The sequence below is a fragment of the Peromyscus maniculatus genome, chromosome 6, assembly GCF_049852395.1.
Source record: "Peromyscus maniculatus bairdii isolate BWxNUB_F1_BW_parent chromosome 6, HU_Pman_BW_mat_3.1, whole genome shotgun sequence".
NCBI lineage: Eukaryota > Metazoa > Chordata > Mammalia > Rodentia > Cricetidae > Peromyscus > Peromyscus maniculatus.
Window position 1 is genome coordinate 76,658,553 of NC_134857.1, and position 21,131 is coordinate 76,679,683.

Here is a 21,131-nt window from a genome sequence, read left to right on the forward strand (position 1 = left end):
GTATTTGGGTGGGTTTGCTGGGGTTACAGGGAGGAGAAGGGAGAGGTGGGAAGGCCAGCCGGGTTGGCTGCAACCAACACCGGTCCAACAAGAATGACTAAGAACTGAATCCAAAGGACAGTAATGTGCAAGGGAGTTTTTTTTTGCTTGTTTGGATGGGCAAACATACAGTATAAATAAATAAATAAATAAATAAATAAATAAATAAATAAATAAATAAATAAATAAATAAATAAATAAATAAATGTCCCCCTGCTCCTTTCTAAGAGCTGCGTTAAGCCCTCAGCCTGATCCTGTCTCAGATTTTGTTCCTCCGGTCGCAGTGGGCCGCACATCACACATAGGTGCTGAAGTCTGCTGCTTAGCGTGACAAGCGCCTCCGGCTTCCAAAGTCTTCTTTAAAAATCTTCCGGACTTGGGTTTTGGTCGGGGAGGGGAGGATGAAGCACAGGTCACGGCCGAAGAAGGCCTCATCCCAGGTGAAGGGACGGTTGGCGACATCGAAGCTCGTGGAGGTCCTGGGGCGGGCTGGGCGCCGGAAGGGCGGGGTGGGGGCGGAATCTGGGGCGGAGCTCCACGCAGAAAGGCTGGGAAGGTAGGGGCCTGGGAGGCGCCTCTGCGGAGGCTGCGAGCATCCTTCTCGGCCTGAGTCGGTAGGTGCGGGGGGCGGGTTCGGACCGGAGGGCGGGGCTTGGGGCCCAGCCCCGCGGCCGCGGAAGACTGCGGGCTTTTTGCCTCTGCAGGGGCGGGGCTGGGCAGGGCCAGGGGCGGGGTTTTAAGCCCAGCCTTTGGGTTCACGTCTCTGATTGGGCAGGGTGGGATCTGGGGCGGGGCCTAGGGCGGGACCCACTCTGCTTTTTTGACAGCTGTCTCTCCTACAGCCGCAGCCGCCGAGTGGGTTTGAGAACCTGTGGCCCGGCTCTCTGCGCGTCCCCGTCCCCCCGTGGCCCTAGCCCCGGCCATGAAGCGCATCTTCTCCTGCTCCAGCTCACAAGTGGCGGTAGGTGCCGAATGAGTGGGAGAAGGGCTTGGGGCTGGGATCCAAGTCCTGTGTTGACAGAAGTCTGAGTCCCATCTCCATGGACGATCGCAGTGAGTCTGCACCCGTCTTTCGTGCGCTCCTGCGCCGGCAATGCGTCCGCCGGCCCTGCTAACTGAACTTATGTTCGAAACCTGTCTCCCAAAACCTGTCCCTCAGCCTCCCTAACCTTTTCCTTCCCAAGGCCTTTAGCCCCTTGGCTCCGTGTTCTCCCAACATTTATGACTTCCAGTTTCTGGTATGCTTTCCATGACCCTGCTCTCTACTTCAGCTCTGGCTCCCAGTTCCAACCCACCTCAGACATCTGCCCTACCCCCACGCCTCGCCTTTGCTTCCGTTCTTACTTCCACCCCTAATTCCTGCCCTATAGCTTCATTTTCCATCCCTGCCTTCTCCCCACAACTTTCTCTCCCATACGGCTCCATTTTCACTGTTTGCTTTCTGCCCGCAATGTACTCTCAGCCCAGCGCCTTCTCCACAGCCTCTTCCACTCCTGCCCCCTGTCCCACTCCACGGCACTTCCTCTCCCATTCTTCCAAGCACCACTTCAAACCTCTTGCCAATTGGCCATCCAACATGGAGCCTCTGTTTTCTCTGATTTCCGGCCACCTTTCCCCTCAGTATCACTCCCGCTACCTTTTGCCTGGTCCTCCTGCCTGCTCACTGTGGCTTAATCTTGCAAATCTAAGCTAAGTGGGCAGGCACTGTCGGAGGACATGCAGCCACCTGGCTGATCCCCAAGAGCCTGGGTGAGTTGCCTGCAGAATCAATCCTGGCCAGTTCACTGCAGTGTCTGGTCCTCAGTGTCTGGTTCTTGGGACCGGTCACGTCTCCCTGCCTGGCTCTTTTTCTCTAACTACTCCTTTGTCTGGCTCAGGATTTGTGTTCCTTGTCTTTGATTCAGTTAGGGAAATTTGATGGTGAGGGGTAAGAAGACAGAGAGTTGCTGGCAGAGGTTCCTCTCTTCTCCATGCCCCCAACTAGACAGCAAAGCAAGGATTTCAGAAGACAGTGGTTCGGGGAGGGTACAGCCTCCCTTCTCTAAGGAGCTTCTCTGGAGTGACCCCTGTGAAGGGATGATGTCTTTTGTGGAGATGGGGGTGTGGGTGACTTGGTACTAATATTGCTTAGCTGACTTGTCACTCATGAGCAAATGTGAGAAACGTTCAGTTATCTCCCTGTGCATGGGCAGGCCACAGAAACCTGGCAGAAAGCTGTGAAGCAAGAGCAGGAACTGTTGAGGCCTGTCTCTGTCCCATTTACATTTGCTTCCACACAGAGTTTCCACACACTGACCAACCAAGTCAAAAGGCATGTACTATTACAGGCAACAGAAACTGCAGCTACCTGGCTTCTGTCTTAACTTCCAGTGATTTTTTTTAATCCATGTCTACTTTCCCCTAAATATGGAAAGACCCCAGGATTCTTCCCTTTCAGATTTATGGAGTCTGCTGTCTCCTTAGGAAGGGGACTATTTCATTCTTTTTTGATTCTCCTACCCAGGCCCGAGCCTGCTTAGCTTCTGAAATTGAGCAAGTTCAAGGTGATATGGCCGTAGGCTCTTTCTGGCTCTCTCAGCCTTGGGCAGTGCCTCCTTTCCTAGACACTGGAATGAGCAGTGGGCTACATCTTGGGATCTAGAACCCCCCCCCCGTCCTTTATGACCCCAGTTCTTCACATGTTTGACCATGAGGAAGGTCTACTCATTTAAATAAACTATTAGTGTCACAAGATTGTAGTATATTAAGAGTGTGGGACGTAAGGGCGCACTCAGAGCTACATACTTAGGATGAAAACATTTCCCCCTCAGATCAAGCTTGCCAAAGACTTTAAAATAGGTTGGCCTCAGCTATAAGTTATTTCCCCAAGAAGCTCCCCCATAATAAGCCCCCAGATAATGTTCTCCACTCACCACACTAAACCTATTTGCAGACAGGTGACAGATTTCCAGGACATTCAGAAGCCTGGCGTCCCAATTATGCCAGCAGATCATCTCTCTTTAACCCCATTCACGTCCTTGCATGAGGACCCTTCCTTGGAGACAAGGACTGAGTGATCTGTGACCCTTTAACTGTTAATCTGCGTCAGGCTGGAGATGTAGCTCGGCTGAGAGAGTGCTTGCCTAGGATGCACGGAGCCCTGGTCAGTCCTCAGCTCCATTGTAAACCGGGCACGGTGGCACATTCCTGTATCCCAGCACTCAGGCAGAAGGATCAGAACTTCAAGGGCATCCTCTGTTACAGATGGAGTTTGGGGACAGTCTGGGATACATGAGACCTATCTAAAAAAAAAAATGTAAATCAACAAAATCTAATATACATCACCTACTGTCAAGGAAGACAACCAAAACCAGCTCTTCTAGTCTCGGGTTATTTGATTCAAAGTCGATGATGTCTTCAAGGGTGGCGTAAACCTGAGTTTACTCTGCCTGGGCAGGACATAGACCAAGAGATGGGCTGGTAAATAGCGTTCAACCTATGGCATCAGCTCAGCATAAAGGATTTCTATTGCATTTCAAATGTGTATCGGGCCCTCATCCCTAAGGCACCTTTCCGTTTCCGTCCACCTAATCTTCAGCAGAAGCCACTGGCTCCTGCCCTACGTGTTGGTATCTTCCAATCTAGATAGGAAGTCTGGGAGTTCAAGATAGGAGAACATAAAATTACTTCTACACGGGTTCCCTAATCTTGGTTGTAGAAATAACAAAGCCTGTCTTTGATAAGGAGTCTACTGGTTAATTGGGTGATTACCCCCTGAGGCTGTGATGGTAATCCAGTGTCTCCTAAAATGTTGAGGTGAGCCACGGACTGAGTCCTGGACTTTGGAAGTCCTCCTCTTCCCCTTTGGTTTCCAGTGGTTTCATCATGAAGACTGTCTACCTGTTCTAAACTCATCTTGGTATAATGAGACTGACTATAGGAGGTAAACCAGGCAGAGTTGGAAGGACCTAGCTGGAAAGAAATAACCACATTGCTAAAACGCACTTTACCACCTACCTAGCTTGGCTAACTCGTCGACTGGTATGAGCAAGAGCCTTCCACTTGCTCAGCTGGAGAATTATAAGCTCCGAGACATCCAAAGTGTTCCCAAGCAAATCCAGGAGGGACGATGACTGGAATTGCCATTTATTGTGTGTCCGCTGCGTGACAGACACAAAGCTGTCTGCTCTCACATCACTAGGAAAGGGAGGTTCAAGGACGTGTGTCCCTGCCTGACACCCACAGAGACAAGCTGGGCATGGTGACCCACACTTGAGATCCCAGCACTCCAGAGGCAGGAGGAGGAGTGTGAGCCTCGTCAAGGCTGAGTAAGGAGAACAAGAATGCTGTAGGAGGAGGAAAGAGAGTTGAATTTCCGAATGGAGAACTCGAGGCTAAGGTCAGCTGGTGGCAGTGGCGCATGGTGGGGCCATGGTTCCAGCTGTTTTCTGTCAGATGACCTGGTTCCCAAGGGGCACTGAAAAGCGTGCTCTTGCGTGTCAGGACCTGTCAGGATGTGGAGGAGGGATTTTGCTTGCTTTGCCTTTTGAGAAGAAACCTGTTTGGAGACTCTCCCATGCAGGGAGTGATGTCCGAGATCAAGTAGTTCTGCCCTGGAGGCATTCTCAAACTTCACCTGGAAATAACTAATCCTTTTCCCACCGCTCTGTAACAGTGTGGTCTGATGTGGGAGTTAGATCTGGATGCCAGAGGCCCGAGCGATTTCTAAAGCCAACGCTGTTACTCTTTTATGTGATCCTGGACAGATGGTTAACATGTGTGTGCTTCCACCTCTTTTTCTAGAAAGACACAAGCTAATCATTCCTAACTATTTTTCAGGGCTATTTGAGGCTAATTGGAGGGACTAGGAGAAGTTAACGAGTGTTTTACAGGAGTGTTACCTCAGAATCCATCTATCCTGGGCAGTTTTATGGCTTGGACCTTTAAATCTTTCCTGTGTTGATGATTAACAATTTGTCCCGACTATATAAACAGTACTTGAAAATGAATTACTGGGCTTCCACAGACTCAATTTTTTTTTTCACCCTTCCCTATAACCTCTTTCTTGTTGAGATTATACCTCATAAAACGCAATGGGCCACCCCCGACTTCTCACTACTTCCTGTTTTGTTGTGAAGATGCCGTACATTTATGTGGTTCTGTCTACACTAGCTTGTTTAATGCATTGTGGTGGGGTGGTTATTATTGCCTGTGTTTTATGTGCAAGGAGCCAGGTTGGAGTGTTTAATGGCTTCCTCTAGGTCACATAGCTGAGAACGTAGCTGAACCAGACTCAGTCCCGATGACAAAATGCCCATCTGGAGGACTTTTCCTCCATACCAATGGTCTTCGAGTTCCTCCTTCCTGCTTCGTGTCTCCCCTCTTTGGACCAAAGCGGGCTTCCCTGTGCTTGCAGCAGTAGGTGTTTTCATACAGCTCTCTCCTTTATGCCCGGTAATGCTTCAATTATTTTAATTACTCCTCCACCCTCAAAACCTGAGCTGGAAGCATGGAACAATGTATGCTGAGGCAATGTATGCTGAGGCGTGGCTGCTGTCTGGGACAGCTGCTCCCTGCCCGGGGAGGAAAAGGGGGGAATCTCTTTCTGCCTCTTCTTGCTGCCTCCCCTAAGCATGGCTAGAATCTGGCTTGCCTTTGCTGGTTGTTTGCAGTCAAGGGTTAAGAGACTAATAGAGAGGCATAACCAGCATGGTACAGGAAAGCAGAATCTCCACCACTGCCTCCCACCCACTGCACCCCCAATTTGGGGCCCAATGTCAATAGCTAGAGGTGTTTAGTTGGCTGTGACCTGAAGCTAGGATCCTTGGTGTGCTTTGCAAACCACTAAAGACAAAAAAGCAGAATGGGGTAGGGGGTGGTATAGAGAGGTGTTGTGAACCAATCAGGAGAGGTCAGCTTGGTTCAGATTGTTCTAGAAAGACCCAGGGAGCACCAAGGAAGGGTTTTTGCTAGGACTGCCCTCAGGCTGAGCATCTAACAACAGTAGTCATGGTGACGATTACAAAGAGTCTTACCGGGTATGGTGGTTCAATCCTAGCATCAGGAAACAGAGCAGGTGGATCTCTGTGAGTTCAAGGCCAGCCTGGGCTACATAGTGAGTTCTAGGCTAGCCAAAGCTACATAGACCCTGTCTCAAAAATAAATAAATGGAGTCTCAAAATGCTAGACATTTGCTATTATTAATCACTCTGAAGCTATGTGTGGCAGAGAACTCCTGACATTCCAGCATTCAAGAGGCTGAAGCAATAGATGCAAGACTGTAAAACATCGGTGGTGAACTTCTGCCCTCCGGGGTTCTCCCATTGTGCTGTAAGCCTGTATTTAAGACCTCCTCCCTCCTTCAATAAACAGCATTCGGCATTAAAAAAAAAAAAAAAAGAGGTTGAAGCAAGAGGGTCTTGAGTTTTAGGCTAATCTGGCTACATAGAGACTCTGAGCTAGCTTGGGCTAGCTTGACTCTGTTTCAATAAAACAAAACAATTTTTGTTTTTTTTTTAGACAGGGTTCCTCTGTGTAACAGCTCTGGCTTTCCTGGAACTCACTCTGTAGCCCAGGCTGGCCTTGAACTCACAGAGATCTGCCTGCCTCTGCCTCCCGAGTGCTGGGATTAAAGGCCTGCGCCACCATCACCACCTGCACAAGACAAAAGAATTTCAAAATAATAAAAGTAATAATATTTTTGACGTCGTTTATTGAGAGAGTCTTGGTTGGCCTCAAACTTGAGATTCTCTTATCTCAGTCTCCCAAGTGTTGAGATTACTGGTGTTCGTGTATACACACACACACACACACACACACACACACACACACACACACACACGGTTGAACCTGGGCTTGAACTTCTGATCCTCCTGCCTCTACCTCCTGGGGTGTATTCTATAATAAGCATGAGCCAACCCACCAAGCTTCATAATTTTTAATTCAGTGATCCCCTGGGCACCTTTAGCTTCGTGATGGGCAGTTGCTGTCGATAACTCTTGGTGACATATAGAGTGGTTAGGATTTTACTGGCCCACTTAAGATCTGCTGCTCCGGGCCTAGAGACCATGAGCAGGGAAAGCCTCCAGGAGGCTCCTTCCTCTTGCAGGGCATCTAATCCCGCTTTTCTTTCCCCATCCCGTTGCCAGCGCCAATATTCATACAATCTGTAACTCCTGACCAGGTGGAGAAATGGAACCGCCGTGATCAGAAGCTGCTGGAGGCCGTGCAGCGGGGGGATGTGGGACGCGTGGCTGCCTTGGCCTCTAGGAAGTCAGCCCGGCCCACCAAGCTCGACTCGAATGGCCAGTCCCCGTAAGTAAGTCTTCTCGACCCCACCTGGCATGTGGTTCTTTTGGAACACTTCAAACCTCAGAGCGATCAGGGCAGGCCTGTAACTTCCGAGCCTTTTCATTGTTTGAACGGGCGGGGAGATGGGCAAGCCTTTGCCGGGTGCCAAGCACAGAACACATGAGGGAGGCGCACGCTGTCCCCGGGGGCCAACTGCCCCACAAGCCACAGTGGCTTGAAGAGATGGAAAGCTCATTAAACCAACAGAGAACTAATTGCTGAACAAAATTTCCTCATCGCAAAAGTAGGAGGGTGTGTGCCGGGGAAATTAGGAAGGAAGGAGTAAGTCCGGGGAGTCCTGGGGCGAGAGGGGGTGATTGGGAGGAAGGCTGTACCCCGGCCAGCCTTCTGCAGGCTCAGTTGCGGTTCCTCTGTGTCACTTCCGGCTCTCTGAGGGTTCTGTGCAGGGAGAGGCAGGTGGTCATGTTCCCCCCCACCCCAACATCCCTGCAACAATCTGGCACCCCCTGGGATTTGTAGCTCTGCTAGCTTTTCCAATAGCACCCCCTGACTTCGTGACCGTAGGTCCTGGGGGCACGCTTCCCCCTATCCAGACAGACTGGGAGAGCTTCCCGCTCTGCTTTGGGCCAGGGAGCAGAGGAAGCTGGGCTTATTAAAGCCCCCCTTGTTAGCTGTTCTGGTACCTAATTATAATCCCAGAACTTGGGAGGTCAAGTCAGGAGGATCAAACATTCAAGGCCAGCCAGGCCTATAGAGTGAGACTCTATCTCAAAACAAACAACAAACAACCAAACAAAAAAAAACCCAATTGATCAGAATAATTTAGAATATTAAACATGATTTTTAAAAAAATGAGCGCCTCCCGGTTTTGTCCCCCGGTCTTTCATCCTCTTCTGTCTTGGCGTTGACGCTGGCAGGTTTCATCTGGCGGCCTCCAAAGGCCTGACCGAGTGTCTGACAATACTGCTCGCAAACGGGGCTGACATCAACAGCAGGAATGAGGATGGTGAGTCAGCCACGCCCCCAGCCTGCCCATTATGCCGCGGGACTGCGGCAGAGGGGCCAGGGCTGGGCTCTGATGGAGGTTCCGGCAGCCGTGGGCCTTTGCTTCTGTGCTCCGTGAGTTTGGCCGGCGTCTCTCCCGGGGTTCCCCACCCCGTAAGCTAGGCACACCTCCCCCTAACTCTCGCCTCCCCCGAAGGTCCCAGCTGCTTGGGGAACAGGAATTTCTGGCCCGATGTGGCCTAGAGCTTCTTTCTCCCTCTAATCTCCCTCTGATTATCTGTGCGTCTCCTGCCTTCCCTCCCAATGAGTCACAGGCATTCATGGGGCCACCCACCCACCCTCCCACCCTCTCTCTCTCTTTCTCTCTCTTTCCAGGAAGCACCGCCCTGCACTTGGCCACCATCTCCTGCCAGCCCCAGTGTGTTAAGGTCTTGCTGCAGGTAAGCACAGTCCTCTGAGACCCCTGTGCAGGCAAGAGACAGATGCAGCGTGCCCCAGCTCTGTCCTGCAGTAACTAACAGTAGTCCGCTGTCTCATTCCCAGTAACACGGGCTTGATGGCCATTCATCAATATAGTCACAAACATTTGTGTGCCGTCTACACGTACCATGCTTCAGGCTGTCTTTGGGGGCGGGTCAGAAAGCGGGGTCCCCAAGGACTCTTGAGCTCTGCCAATGGCAGAGCCGCTGCTGCAGAGACTTAGCTGCTATGTGTCTGGGCAGGGAGGAGAAAAGCAGGGGTGTCCAGATAAACAATGTCTGCCAAGTCTGATGACCCGAGTCTGAGCCCCAGAACCCACAGGGTGGAAGGAGAGAACTGACTCCTGCGAGTTGTCCTCTGACCTCCGCAGGCATGTCCGCACCCTTTCCCCAAGTAAAATAAATAAATAAGTTAAAATGTGGTGGGGGGGGGCATTAACCAGGTAGCACAATGAAAAATATACACGGGCACATGAGACACGTGGATGATCTGAGTCTTCAGTAGGCCACTGAGCACACACCGACTGGTCTACATTTTTGTTTGTTTTTCAAGACAGGGTTTCTCTTGTAGACTTGGAGTCTGTCCTGGAACTCACTCTGTAGACCAGGCTGGCCTCGAACTCACAGAGATCCACCTGGCTCTGCCTCCCGGGTGCCGGGATTAAAGGTGTGCGCCACCGCCGCCCGGCTTGACTGTTCTGCTTTTATTACTCGACATCTTTTCCAAATTTCATACAGTGGTCCCCAAACCCCAGTCAGTCCAGCTGTCATTTCCCTTCATGTGCTTATTTACAGATCACCTGCTTTTTCCTTTGGCCTTAGTTAGGAAGTAGGTCTGAATTTCAAGGCCGCCCATGATCTGCAGGGAGTAGACTGAGCTTGCATGGCAGTTGGCTTCCCCTCACCACCCTGGATGGCCCTCTCGTTCCTTTTCACATTACCATGGAAACTGGCAACTCGCTCTGGGGTCTGGGGTGAGGATGCTAACACCACGCTCCACTGCTGCCTCTCTTTGTGGCTGTTTACAGCATGGCGCTAATGAAGATGCTGTGGATGCAGAAAACCGCAGTCCCTTACACTGGGCAGGTGCGTGCCTGTGCCTGGGGGCCGCTGGGAAGAAGGCTGGGAGACAGGCAGCCACTGCCCTGATGGGAGCTGCTGCGTTATGGTCCAAGTAGGTACTCTTCAAGTCTCTCCTTAATGAACCATGTTTCAATCCTTCCAGCCTCCTCTGGCTGTGCCTCGAGTGTCCTCCTGCTGTGTGACCACGAAGCCTTCCTGGATGTGCTGGACAACGTGAGTATGGGACTGGCCAGTGGGCAGTGAGCGGCTCACACCAAGCGGGAGGCCAGACTCTGTGGTCCCGCCTCCACTTCTCCTCTTCTCCTCATCATCTGGGACTCTTTGCACAAGACTGTTTAGCCCCGGGACCCGCCCGAGCTTGTTTCAGCAGGGGTCGGGAGAGGGGGGCGTTGGTATGAGGTGGAATCACTAAGTCCTTAGTTCTCCCTGGCTCCTCACGGCCTCTCTCTTTCCCACATCTCTGCAGGATGGACGCACGCCCCTGATGATTGCATCGTTGGGCGGTCATGCGGCTATCTGCTCGCAGCTGCTGCAGAGAGGTGCCCGAGTTAACGTCACAGACAAGGATGACAAGTGAGCCGGCGTCTCTGTCTTCCATCCCAATCTCCAGTTCCTTACCAATCAGGAAAGGAGCCAGTGGGCACAGGGCATGCACTCGTCTCTGTTCTTGGGGGCCTCCTTCCTTTCCACGAATGGCTCCAAAAGGCTTTGCGCCATGCGCTGATTGGCTAGTCATGCTGGCACAGGTGATACCAGAAGTAGAAAGGCGGCCTCTGGGATCACAGCTTTAATTTACTAGCCTTCAAGTTATTTCCTAAACAGTAGAATCCTTTTCTTCCCAGTTTATGCAGAAGCAGAGTGGTGGTGTAGACTTGTAGTCCAGTGCGCAGAAGGTTGAGGCAGGAGGATCATGAGCATATATGCTGCTGCTGCTGGTGTGTGTGTGTGTGTGTGTGTGTGTGTGTGTGTGTGTGTGCTCTTGTGTAGAACTTTAGCATCCTATAAAGCAGACAAAAATGGAACCCCCCCATCCCCACCACCCCCCCATACCCCCCAGCAGGGGTCCCACTCTCTGATGCTGCTTGACTGACATTGGAAAAGCCGCGCTCTGGCCTAATGCTTTGTCGCGGCTGGTGTTGGTGTGCTGTTCTGACGCCACTGAGTGAGGGCTTACCCTGTATGGGATTTCTGAAACTATGAGGGAAAGCTGGTGTTCCAGATCTGTCTGCACCCACAGATCAGCCCTGATCCTGGCCTGTGAGAAAGGCAGCGCGGAGGTGGCTGAGCTGCTGCTGAGCCACGGAGCAGACGCTGGAGCAGTGGACAGCCTGGGGCACAATGCTCTGCATTACGCATTGCGTACACAAGACAAGGAGCTGTGGAGGCTGCTACAGCAGGCCCTGAACCGGCGGCGGAGAGGCGGTAAAAGTCCTTCTGTTCCTTCAAGATCCTCTCGAATAGCCAAAGAATTGGAGAAGCTTCTCAGTATCCCACAGCCCATGGGGGCAGTCTGTCTGAAAAATGGCCTACCACCTTAGTCCAGGGTTGACTAATTTAGTGGTGCTCCATCACAAGATTCCCCGGCATAGCCTTTGCTCATTGACTGCAACTCTGGCTATTGCCATTGTGATTTATTTGTTTATTATTTTAAAAAAAGTATTGCTTTTTTCTTTCTGAAACAGCATTTCTCAGAAAAATGTGTATCCCTGGCTGTCCTAGAACTCACTATGTAGACCAGGCTGGCCTCAAACTCAGAGATCTGCCTGCCTCTGCCTCCCGAGTGCTGAGATTAAGTGGCTGTTGCTATTATTGTCATCCATGTGATTTCTATTTTTGCCCACCATTGATTGATGTCCCAGTGTCTTCATGGTACCAGCACAATGATCAATAAAAGAAATATGTGTACAAAATAAAAGAACACTCCACCTCTGGGATAGGAAACCAAAGTTGCTGGACAGTTAGGGATTCGTGGGACAAGAGTGTCGCCAGGAAGACATGTGTGAGGATTATCATGACGAGCGGCCACTTTTCTCTAGCAAATCTGGAAACTGGATGAGAGCTGAGTTCTCATTTGTTCCGTGTCTTCTCTCATAGGTCACGGACTGGTTCAACACCCAGATCATGCGTCTCAGGTAGGACCCTAAGTGTCTCCCTTTTTGTTTCTGACCTACTCCCAAGCTGTTCCAGTAGTCCATGTGGGCATCAGGACATCCACAGAAGCAAGGCTCTAGCAGGGGCTAGACTAGTTGCACAGCCTCACACCACTGGTTTTTGTGTTTGTTTCCCCCCCACAGGCTTCTCCACCTGAGCCTCAGGTGGGATCTCCACCTAAGAGCTCATGGAGACCAGAGCCCGAGGAAGAGGAGGAGGAAGAGCGGGGCTCAGAATGGAAGCGGAAGTATGAAGAGGAGCAGAGGAAAGTGAGTCAGTTGGAGCAGGAGCTGGTGCGGAAGACGGAAGAGTGTAAGGCTCAAGCGGCAGCCTTCCTAGGCCTGGAGAACCAGATTCGGGAGCAGGTACAAGAGCTGGGGCATCTCCTATTGCAAGAACCCGGGGCTGCCGGAAGACAGGGTCCAGGGCTCCGGCCTGGAGGAGATGGTATGGAGCAGGGTTGTCCCCTGAATCTGCTGGCTGAGCGAATCCAAGAACTAAAGAGGCAGCAGAAAGCGGCAGCCACAGTAAATCCAACAGTAGCTCCCAGGGGAGCGGAAGAGTTAGCCCCAGCAGAGATCCAGTATGAAGTCCACAGAAAGTCCCAACCAGAACAGGGGCCGCCCCAGAGCCCAAGGTCTGAGGCCGTCGAGAAAGCCACAGGACAGCGACTGAACACCAGTGGGGGACAGAACCTTGGCCTCGAGGACACCGACCAGGTGTGTGCTGCCCAGAAGGAGAGGTCCCCGGCTCCAGGGATTGAACAGGCGGGCCCAGTGGGAGAACCGGTGGGCATAGCAGCCGTGAACCAACTCCTCCTTCAGCTAAGGGAAGAGCTGGCTGCGGTGTGGCGAGAAAAGGATGCTGCCCGAGGGGCTTTATCAAGACCAGTTCTGGAGGGAGCCCTGGGGACTCCCAGGGCTGAGGCTGCAGCCGCTGCCTGGGAGAAGATGGAAGCCAGGCTGGAGAGGGTGCTGGTGAGGTTGGATCGAGCTAAAGCCGGACTGCAGGTCAAACCCGAGGTCTTTGCCCAGGGGGCCAGAGAGGGAGCCCCCAAAGCGGTCCCAGGATGCACTAAAGAGCACGAAGAAAAGAGGGCTCCTGGAGCCAGAGGAGAACCCCTCGGGGCCCCTGGAGGAGAACAGGCCCCAGGAGGAGGAGGACAGGCGAAGGGGCACCTGGAGAAAGAGGTGTCAGCGCTGAGACTGAGCAACAGCAACTTGCTGGAGGAACTGGGAGAGCTGGGGCGGGAGAGGCAACGCTTGCAAGGAGAGCTGCAGTCCTTGACCCAGAGACTACAGCGGGAATTTGTGCCCAAGCCCGAGGCGCAGGTCCAGCTACAGCAGTTGCGGAGGAGCGTCGGGTTGTTGACAGAGGAACTGGCCATGGAGAAGGAGGCTACCGAGAAGCTGCGCAAGCGACTGGCTTCCCAGAGCAGCGGCCTCCAAGGACTGTGGAACTGTCTGCCCCCAGACCTCGTGGGCAAGGGGAGTGCACGGAGTACAGCTGCAGAACCCCTGGAGGAGCTGCAGACCTGTATCAGCATCCTGGTGGATAGGCACCTAGAGACCCAGCGGGCGCTGGCTCGGTTGGAGGAGGAAAACCAGCAGCTGAGAGGATCCTTGTCCCCCTGTGGGGAGCTAGAGGCCTCCCTGAAGGCTACCGCGTCCCCCCAAGTGGCCGCCCTGGAGCAAGATCTGGGGAAGCTGGAGGAAGAGCTGCGGGCAGTGCAAGCCACGATGAGCGGGAAGAGCCAGGAGATCTGCAAGCTGAAGCAGCTGCTTTACCAAGCCACCGAGGAAGTGGCCGAGCTGAGGGCCCGGGAAGCAGCCAGCCTGCGGCAGCACGAGAAAACGCGAGGCTCGCTGGTGGCCCAGGCGCAGGCTTGGGGCCAGGAGCTCAAAGTTGTGCTGGAGAAGTACAATACAGCCTGCCGGGAAATGAATCGGCTGCGGGACGCCGCGGCGGAGGAGCGTCGCCGCAGCGAGGACCTAGCGGCTCGGGCAGCCGAGCAGGAGCGCCAGGCGGGCGAGATGCGCGGGCGCTCGGAGCAGTTCGAGAAAACCGCCGAGCTGCTGAAAGAGAAGACAGACCACCTCATCGGGGCTTGCCGGGACAAGGAGGCCAAGGTGAGCTGAGCTGCGAGGTAGCCTTGCGAGCCTGGCGGGGAGTGGCGCCGTGTTTGCGGGGTTGCAAACCGAAGGTCAGATGAATACTGAACAGAGTGCCTGGCGCTTGCAAGGACCGCTCTTTGCTCGCCTAAGGCGAGAGAAGTTTGGGGTTGAGATTGGAGCTCAGGTGGCATACAGATAGAAGAAAGAGATAAAAATAAGCAACATAGTACAAGAGAGAAGAGGGTGTAGGTACTAAAATTTAGTACTCAGTGTTCAGAAGCTATGTATGCCCCCAGGGATACACCAGGGAACACCACGGCCAATTAACATTTTATCTTAATCCTGCATTAGTCCAGCCCGGTGGTGTAATGTGTTCTGTGGTTTTCCCGAGGTTCTGTGCTGACTCAGAGTCTGATGGGTTAACTGTAGGTGCTCTTTCCTCCTGCTCCACTCAGAATGGGTCCCGCAAACGATCTCTATTGGCCAAAAAGACACCGAAGCAAAACAAACAAATCAACAACAACTCAACAGTTGGAAGAACTGTGCTGGCAGGCACTCAGGAGAGAGGTTCAGGGTCGTCTTCAGCTACAGAGCTGGTTCCAAGCCACCCTGGGCTCATGCGACCCTGTCTCAAGACCCCAAGCGAAACCAAGCCACAACAGAGTTTTAAAAGCCACTATGTTCCTGGTGCTATTGGGGAATGAGACATATTTTATTCATTCTAAACCATCAATTTAGAAATGGATTTAGTAGTTGTAGAACTACCCCCTAAATTAATGAATTTGGATTTCTTGTTAGAACTTGTACAGAAAGAAGTTCGAGTTTAGAACCATGGAAGAATATAAACAACATTTACCTCGTGTCCAATGCATGGACGGAAGAAATGCTGTCCCAAATAGGCACCGTCATGGAAGGGAGTTAAAGGAGGCATTTTGCCAATAAATGGCAAAATGTCAATAAATAAAATAATTTAATTTGGTTAAATAAAATTTGGTATAGTGGTTAAGTAGTTATGATAATTATGGTCTCTGGAGGGAGATTGTCTGAATTTGAATTTCAGTTTCAAGATTTTCACTGGGAGCCAAATGTGGTGGCCCAGGCCTGTAACATTAGACACACACACACACACACACACACACACACACACACACACACACACACACACTGGGGGTGACAACTTGGGTTGAGGATATAGCTCAGTGGCAGAATGCTTGCCCAGCCTTAGGTTCCGTTCCCAGAATTGATAACAAAACAACACATAAAACTTAATAGCTGACTGATTTTGGACAACTTTTTGTTTTGTTTTATTTTGGGACAGGGTCTCATTATGTAATGTTGGCTGGCTCGGAGAAGTAGACCAGGCTGGCCTTTAACTCACCGGGGTCAGCCTGTTTCCGATGGAGTACTGATGTTAAAGGCTTGGGTCTCACACCTGGCAACGTAGCCTCTTCAAAATCCAGTTTCCTCTTCCATAAGGTTAATTTATTGGGCTGGAGAGATGGCTCAATGGTGAAGAACAATGGGTCCTCTTCCAGCGGACTTGGGGTCCCAGAACCCATGTGCTAGCTCACAGCTGTCTGTAATTCCAGTCCAGGGGGATTCAGTGCCCTTCTCTGGCCTCCACAGACACCAAGCATACACATAGTGTACAGACATGCATGCAGGCAAAACACTCGTACACAAAAAATAAAAATCAAACTACTAATGTGGTGGTTGTAAAGATTTTATTAGATGTTAAATTTATTTTGGTGTGTGGGAATGTAGTTTACTTGGTAGAATGCTTGCTTCGTATGTGTGAGGTCTAGGTCGGATCCCCAACACCTCACACTGAGGTGCAGGCATAGAGCTGGAGAACTGGTTCAGCGGTTAAGAACTTTTATTGCCCTTGCGGAGGATCTGAGGTGGGTTCCCAGAACCCTCGGTCCCCTCACGATCGCCTCTAACTACAGCCTCAGGAGATCCAAGGACTTCTTCTGGATTCTTCGGGCATCGCACTTACTGGCACCCACCCATATATAGACACACACATAAATAACTAAAAAAAAAAAATCCTTTTTAAAATTCAAAGGGCTGGAGAGATGGCTCAGTGGTAAAGAGCACCGGTTACTCTTCCAGAGGACTCAGGTTTAATTCCCAGCACCCACCCATCTGTAACTTCAATTCCAGGGTTTCTGAGGGCACCAGGCATGCATATGGTACATAGACATACATGCAGACAAAACACCCATACACATAAAAATTAAGTAAATAAAAGGTTTAAAAGAGGGGGGGGGGAGAGAAGGGGGAGAATAAGGGAATCTGTGGCTGATATGTAAAATTAAATTAAATTATAAAAAAAAAGGTTTAAAAGAAGTTGATGTAGGAGAATCAGGTGGTCAAGGTTATTCCTTATATTTGAGACCAGTTTGATTTTTAGGAAACCCTGTTTAAATAAATTATTATAAATACTTAGAATAGAAGTTTGCAGACACAGAAGCCAGGCATGGTGGCACATGTCTTTAATCCCAGCACATGAGAGGCAGAGGCAGGCAAATCTCTGTGAGTTCGAGGCCAGCCTGGTCTATAGATCAAGTTTTAGGACAGCCAGGACTGCACAGAGAAACTGTCCCCGGGGACAGTTTTTTTGAGGATATGGCTTAGTGTCAGAGCATTTGCCTAGCATGAGTAAGGCCCTGGGCTCAGCCCCCAGCACCACTGGAAAAAAAAGAAAGAGAAAAACAAAGAAAATGAACTGCTTCATCGGGCCCAGAGAAACCACTCAGCAGTTAAAGACACTTGCTGCCCTTGCAAAGGACCCTAGTTCAGTTCCCGGCACCCACCTGGTGACTCGAAACTACTTCTGACTCCAGTTGTAGAGGATCTGAAGTCCTCTTCTGGTCTGCACAGACACCAGCTACACAAGCAGTGGTATATACGTGCAGGCAACACACTCATGCACGCCAGGTGTGCTGGCTGGAGCCTGGAATCCCAGCACTCGGCAGGCAGAGGCAGGGGGATCTCTGTGAGTTCAAGGCCAGCCTGGTCTACAGATCGAGTTCCAGAACAGCCAGGGCTACCCAGAGAAATCTAGTCTCAAAAAAACAGAACCTCCCTCTCTCTCTCTCTCTCTCTCTCCACACACACACACACACACACAAACCCCTCATACTCATAAAAAATAAAACACTCAGGATAATTAATTTTGGGTACATGTTAAGTACTCAGTAAAAAGTTGCTATAGTTGGTTGTGGTGTAGTACACCTTTAATGTCAGTACTCTCGAGGCAGAGGCAGAGGCAGAGGATTTTTGTGAGTTTAAGGCCAGCCTGGTCTATGTAGTAAGGCCCAGGCCATCCAGGCCTACACAGTGAGACCCTGTCTAAAACAAAACAAAAACCCAAACAAACAAAAACTAACAAAAGGTCATGAACTATAGAGCCAAAGAGATATTGGTTTAAACCATTATTTGTTAGCTGTATGATTTTGTGTTTTGTTTTGTTTTTAGACAGTCTCACTGCATAGCTCTGGCTGTCCTGGAACTCACTGTGTAGACAAGGTGGCCTTCAACTCACAGAGCTCTGCCTGCCTCTGTCTCCCAGCTGCTGGGGTAGAAGGTGTGCACCACCATACTGGTGTAGCTACATGGTGTAGTAGAATATTTTAAGGCGTGTTACTTTTGCTTATGTTGCATTTGTCTAACTCTGTGAAGCTGTGTTACTGTGCCTGTCTAAAACACCTGATGGTCTAATAAAGAACTGGCCAATAGCAAGGCAGGAGAAAGGATAGGCGGGGCTGGCAGGCAGAGAGAATAGAGGGAGAAATCTGGAAAGGGAGATCTAGAAGGAACCAGAGAAGGGGAGGACTCCAAGGGCCAGCCACCCATCTACACAGCAAGGCACAGAGTAAGAGTAAGATTTACGGAAGTATAAGAATGGGAAAAGCCCAGAGGCAAAAGGTAGACTGGGCTAATTTTAACAAAGACTATTAGGGTCCAGCCTCTAATAGTCTTTTCCCAAGGTTTCCAGAAGAGACACTACCAACGGTGAGACATAATCTGAGGGAATGAATCCAAGTACACGGAGCTCTTTAGTCCATCCTGTTTATTCTTCTGAGACAAAATTCTATCTACACAGCTTCAGTTCCGTTCTCATACTTAGTTCCTCTCTGTTCCTTCTCCCCGTCCTCTCACAGTTCTGAGTTCTTTCCACTCGTTCTCATCTTCATCTTCATTCCTGTCTCCGTCCTCGTTCCCTCCTCTCCTCTTCCCGTGACCCATCTCCACACCTACAATCAGCCACAACTCTGGCCCTGCCGCTTTCTGGTTGGGCGGGGAAAGTCTGCTGGGAGCTAGGAAAGCTGCCTCATAGCTTGATGCACCTGGAATGAAAAAAGCCCTTATTTTCTAAGTAAGTTACTCGATGGGAAGTCTAGAGGTGCCGCTTAAGCTGTGAGAGAAAGGGGGGGCCTGAGCTTAATTTGTACGAGAAGCAAAGCTATGTACCTAATGTCCGCCTGGCCTAGGCAGTGTCTCTGTGTGGATATTTACCTTAATTCAGGAGACCAGCAGGTGGTCTGGAATGCTATTTCTGTCTGCCATTTGTCTTTGGATGTTTGAGAGGTAACTCAGATAAAATACACTGTAAGAAGTTCTTAGAAGAAGAATTAATTGGGAAAGCTACCATAGCGCACAAGAAAATCATTGCAGGAACCGGCTAGTTTCTATTTAAAAGCTAATATCACCAAGACTCCTTGAGGCCTGGCTTTTTCCTCTGGAAGAGCCCTGCTTCTTCCAGGTATTAGCTTTTGCTATAGTCAGCTGAATTCCTGATTCATATTTCTGTGGCCCGTAACATAATTTAAAGTTAAGGGAAAAAGGCAAGCTAAGGCTGGGCATTCATAAGTAAGAATAAGCCTCCATGTGTGATTTATTTGGGAGCTGGGTGGCGGGCCCCCTCCCCCCGAAAGGAGTCAGAAACAAACAACAACATAGTTTTGAAAACGTATGAAACTCAGGCTCCTACCCCTAAAATGTGGATAATAGTCCTTTCCTGGGTCATCTGGGGAAAACGACTTGGATCCCTTTCTTTCCTTTTGGCTTTAGATCAAGGAATTGTTAAAGAAGCTGGAGCAGCTTTCTGAAGAAGTCCTGGAGGTCCGGGGGGAGAATACCCACCTCGCCCTCCAGCTGCAGGTATGTGTCGGCCTGCAGGGAAAAGGATGGTGATGGAGAAGAGGGTGGGTAGTGGAAGTGGGGGAGTTTCAGAAGCCTAGCCAGGCAGTGGTCCAGGCTAGACCAGTGATGCGCCAATGAAGTCAGCCTGGTGAAGCTTCACTTTATCCTTTCCTCACGCACGGTGAGTGTGAGAAGGGTAGGCATGTGACTTCCCATGGGTGCTCCCTCTCAGGATTCCCAGAAGAGCCACGAGGAGACCATCTCCACCTACAGGAACCATCTGCTGAATGCTGCTCGGGTGAGCTTGACGGAGTCTGGGAGGAAGCAGGGGTGCAGAGTGGAGGTTGTCCCTCCTCGTTCCTAGACAGGCCGCTGGACCTAGTGGCAGGTCTCTGGATCTCATTCAGTAGATCGAGAGAGGCTATGTGCGAATGTGGCAGAGAAGTGTCTGCTTCTCCTTTCCATTCCCTAATCCACTGCAGGGCTTTTCCCGTCCCCATGAGGTGGCTCTGCCCCAGTCATGGAAGAGTAAGTGAGGCTTGCTCTTTTCTTAGGGATGATGGCTACAGGGAGTGGAATTACAATTCTCTACCAGGTGCTTGCTTCCTAGTCATAGTGCGGCCCGTACAGCAATCCTGAGCTGTAGATGCCATTCTCTTCCTTGTGAAGATGGGAAAATGGCCATGGGAAAGTTAAATATTTAAAGTTACAAGTGAGGGCAGGGGCTGTAGCTCATTGACAGAGCACCTGCCTTGTAGACAGGAAGTCCTGCTCTGTCCCGAGTGCTGTGAACCAAAACCAGCACACCAGACAAGCAGAATTTGCTGAGGGTGATGTAATCAGAAGAGGTACCGACTGGTATTCCACTATACTACGAAATGCTCCCTCACCTGCTCTTTGTCATCTTTTACGTCTTTCCTGCCACCTCCAGGGCTACATGGAACAAGATGTGTACAATATCCTGCTTCGGATCCTCAGCATGCAGGAGTGAGGCAGACTCTGAGCACCCTCAGAGATAACAGCCTTTCCTTTTTGTGAGTTGTGGGTGGAGGGTGATGAGGCTGGGGCTGGGGAAAAAGGACTTGGGGGAAAGGATGTTGTGGAAGGGATTGGGGTGGCATACTCTGGGGAGTCCTGTGGGGCACAGAGCATTTGCAGCGAAGTCAATTGAGGAGACAATTGAGAGTCCTTAGCGGGAGTCAGGACTCTGAGCAGGTGGCAGGAGAGTACCGGGGATGACTGGGTGGAACAGACAGAAAGGATGGCTAGAATGTCTTCCCAAAGTCTGGGGTAAGGAGATGCCAGTGGAGGATGATGGGTGGTGGACAGGTGCAAGTATTTCCTAGGGCGGGACTCGACACAGCCCAGGCTTTCTCTTTCACTCCCACACTCTATTCAAAAGCCAACTATCTCCCAGTCTCCACCCACCCCTCCGTGGGCAGCCTCTTCCCATCCGGAGAGACCAGCATCCCCTTTAGCATGTCGGTGTGGGCAGGAGGAGAGTGAGGGTATGAGTCGCTTGCATTTCCTCCTTGAATTTCTTCTTGCAGGAGTAAGGGCACTGCCTGCTTCACAGAGGCTCTATCAAGCGGTGGTGGGCAGGACGGGTGGGCGGGTGCCATTGCCCACTAGGGGTGGTGTGGGTCGGGCTTCACTGGACACACGGACCCCAGACCTGAAAACCTGGATACTGGAATCAGCACAGAACAGAATTATGGATGTAAACCAGCTCCATGGAGAATAAAGCAGAAAGACGGATGGTCCTGGGTGTCACTGTGGTTTTTATAAAAAAAAAAAAAAAAAAAAAAAAAAAAGAGGG

General features: G+C 50.9%; 1 protein-coding gene across 3 annotated transcripts; it reads left to right on the forward strand.

Moving 5' to 3' along the window:
- The first annotated feature begins 493 nt into the window (after positions 1–493).
- Positions 494–21,075, forward strand: Ankrd35 (ankyrin repeat domain 35). Of its 3 annotated transcripts, none has more exons than XM_042279553.2 (15): positions 494–653; positions 882–1,000; positions 7,202–7,332; positions 8,247–8,335; positions 8,710–8,774; positions 9,842–9,899; positions 10,039–10,109; positions 10,363–10,469; positions 11,134–11,318; positions 11,991–12,028; positions 12,191–14,176; positions 19,241–19,330; positions 19,545–19,610; positions 20,244–20,346; positions 20,863–21,075. In XM_042279553.2, the coding sequence occupies exons 2-14, from the start codon at positions 962–964 to the stop codon at positions 20,301–20,303; spliced, it is 2,985 nt and encodes a 994-aa protein (XP_042135487.1). In that variant the 5' UTR covers positions 494–653; positions 882–961; the 3' UTR covers positions 20,304–20,346; positions 20,863–21,075. The 3 variants fall into 3 exon arrangements, with proteins under 3 accessions (XP_042135487.1, XP_042135488.1, XP_076430728.1); XM_042279554.2 differs by having other exon boundaries at positions 542–653; positions 7,202–7,336; XM_076574613.1 differs by lacking the exons at positions 494–653; positions 882–1,000; positions 7,202–7,332; positions 8,247–8,335 and adding an exon at positions 8,367–8,448.
- The last annotated feature ends 56 nt before the right edge of the window (positions 21,076–21,131 follow it).

Coding starts and splice junctions, on each gene's coding strand:
- Ankrd35 (XM_042279553.2), top strand. CDS start 962: ATGAAGCGCATCTTCTCCTGCTCCAGCTCACAAGTGGCG. Junction 10,470..11,133: donor GTCACAGACAAGGATGACAA/GTGAGCCGGCGT, acceptor CTGCACCCACAG/ATCAGCCCTGATCCTGGCCT. Junction 11,319..11,990: donor GAACCGGCGGCGGAGAGGCG/GTAAAAGTCCTT, acceptor CTTCTCTCATAG/GTCACGGACTGGTTCAACAC.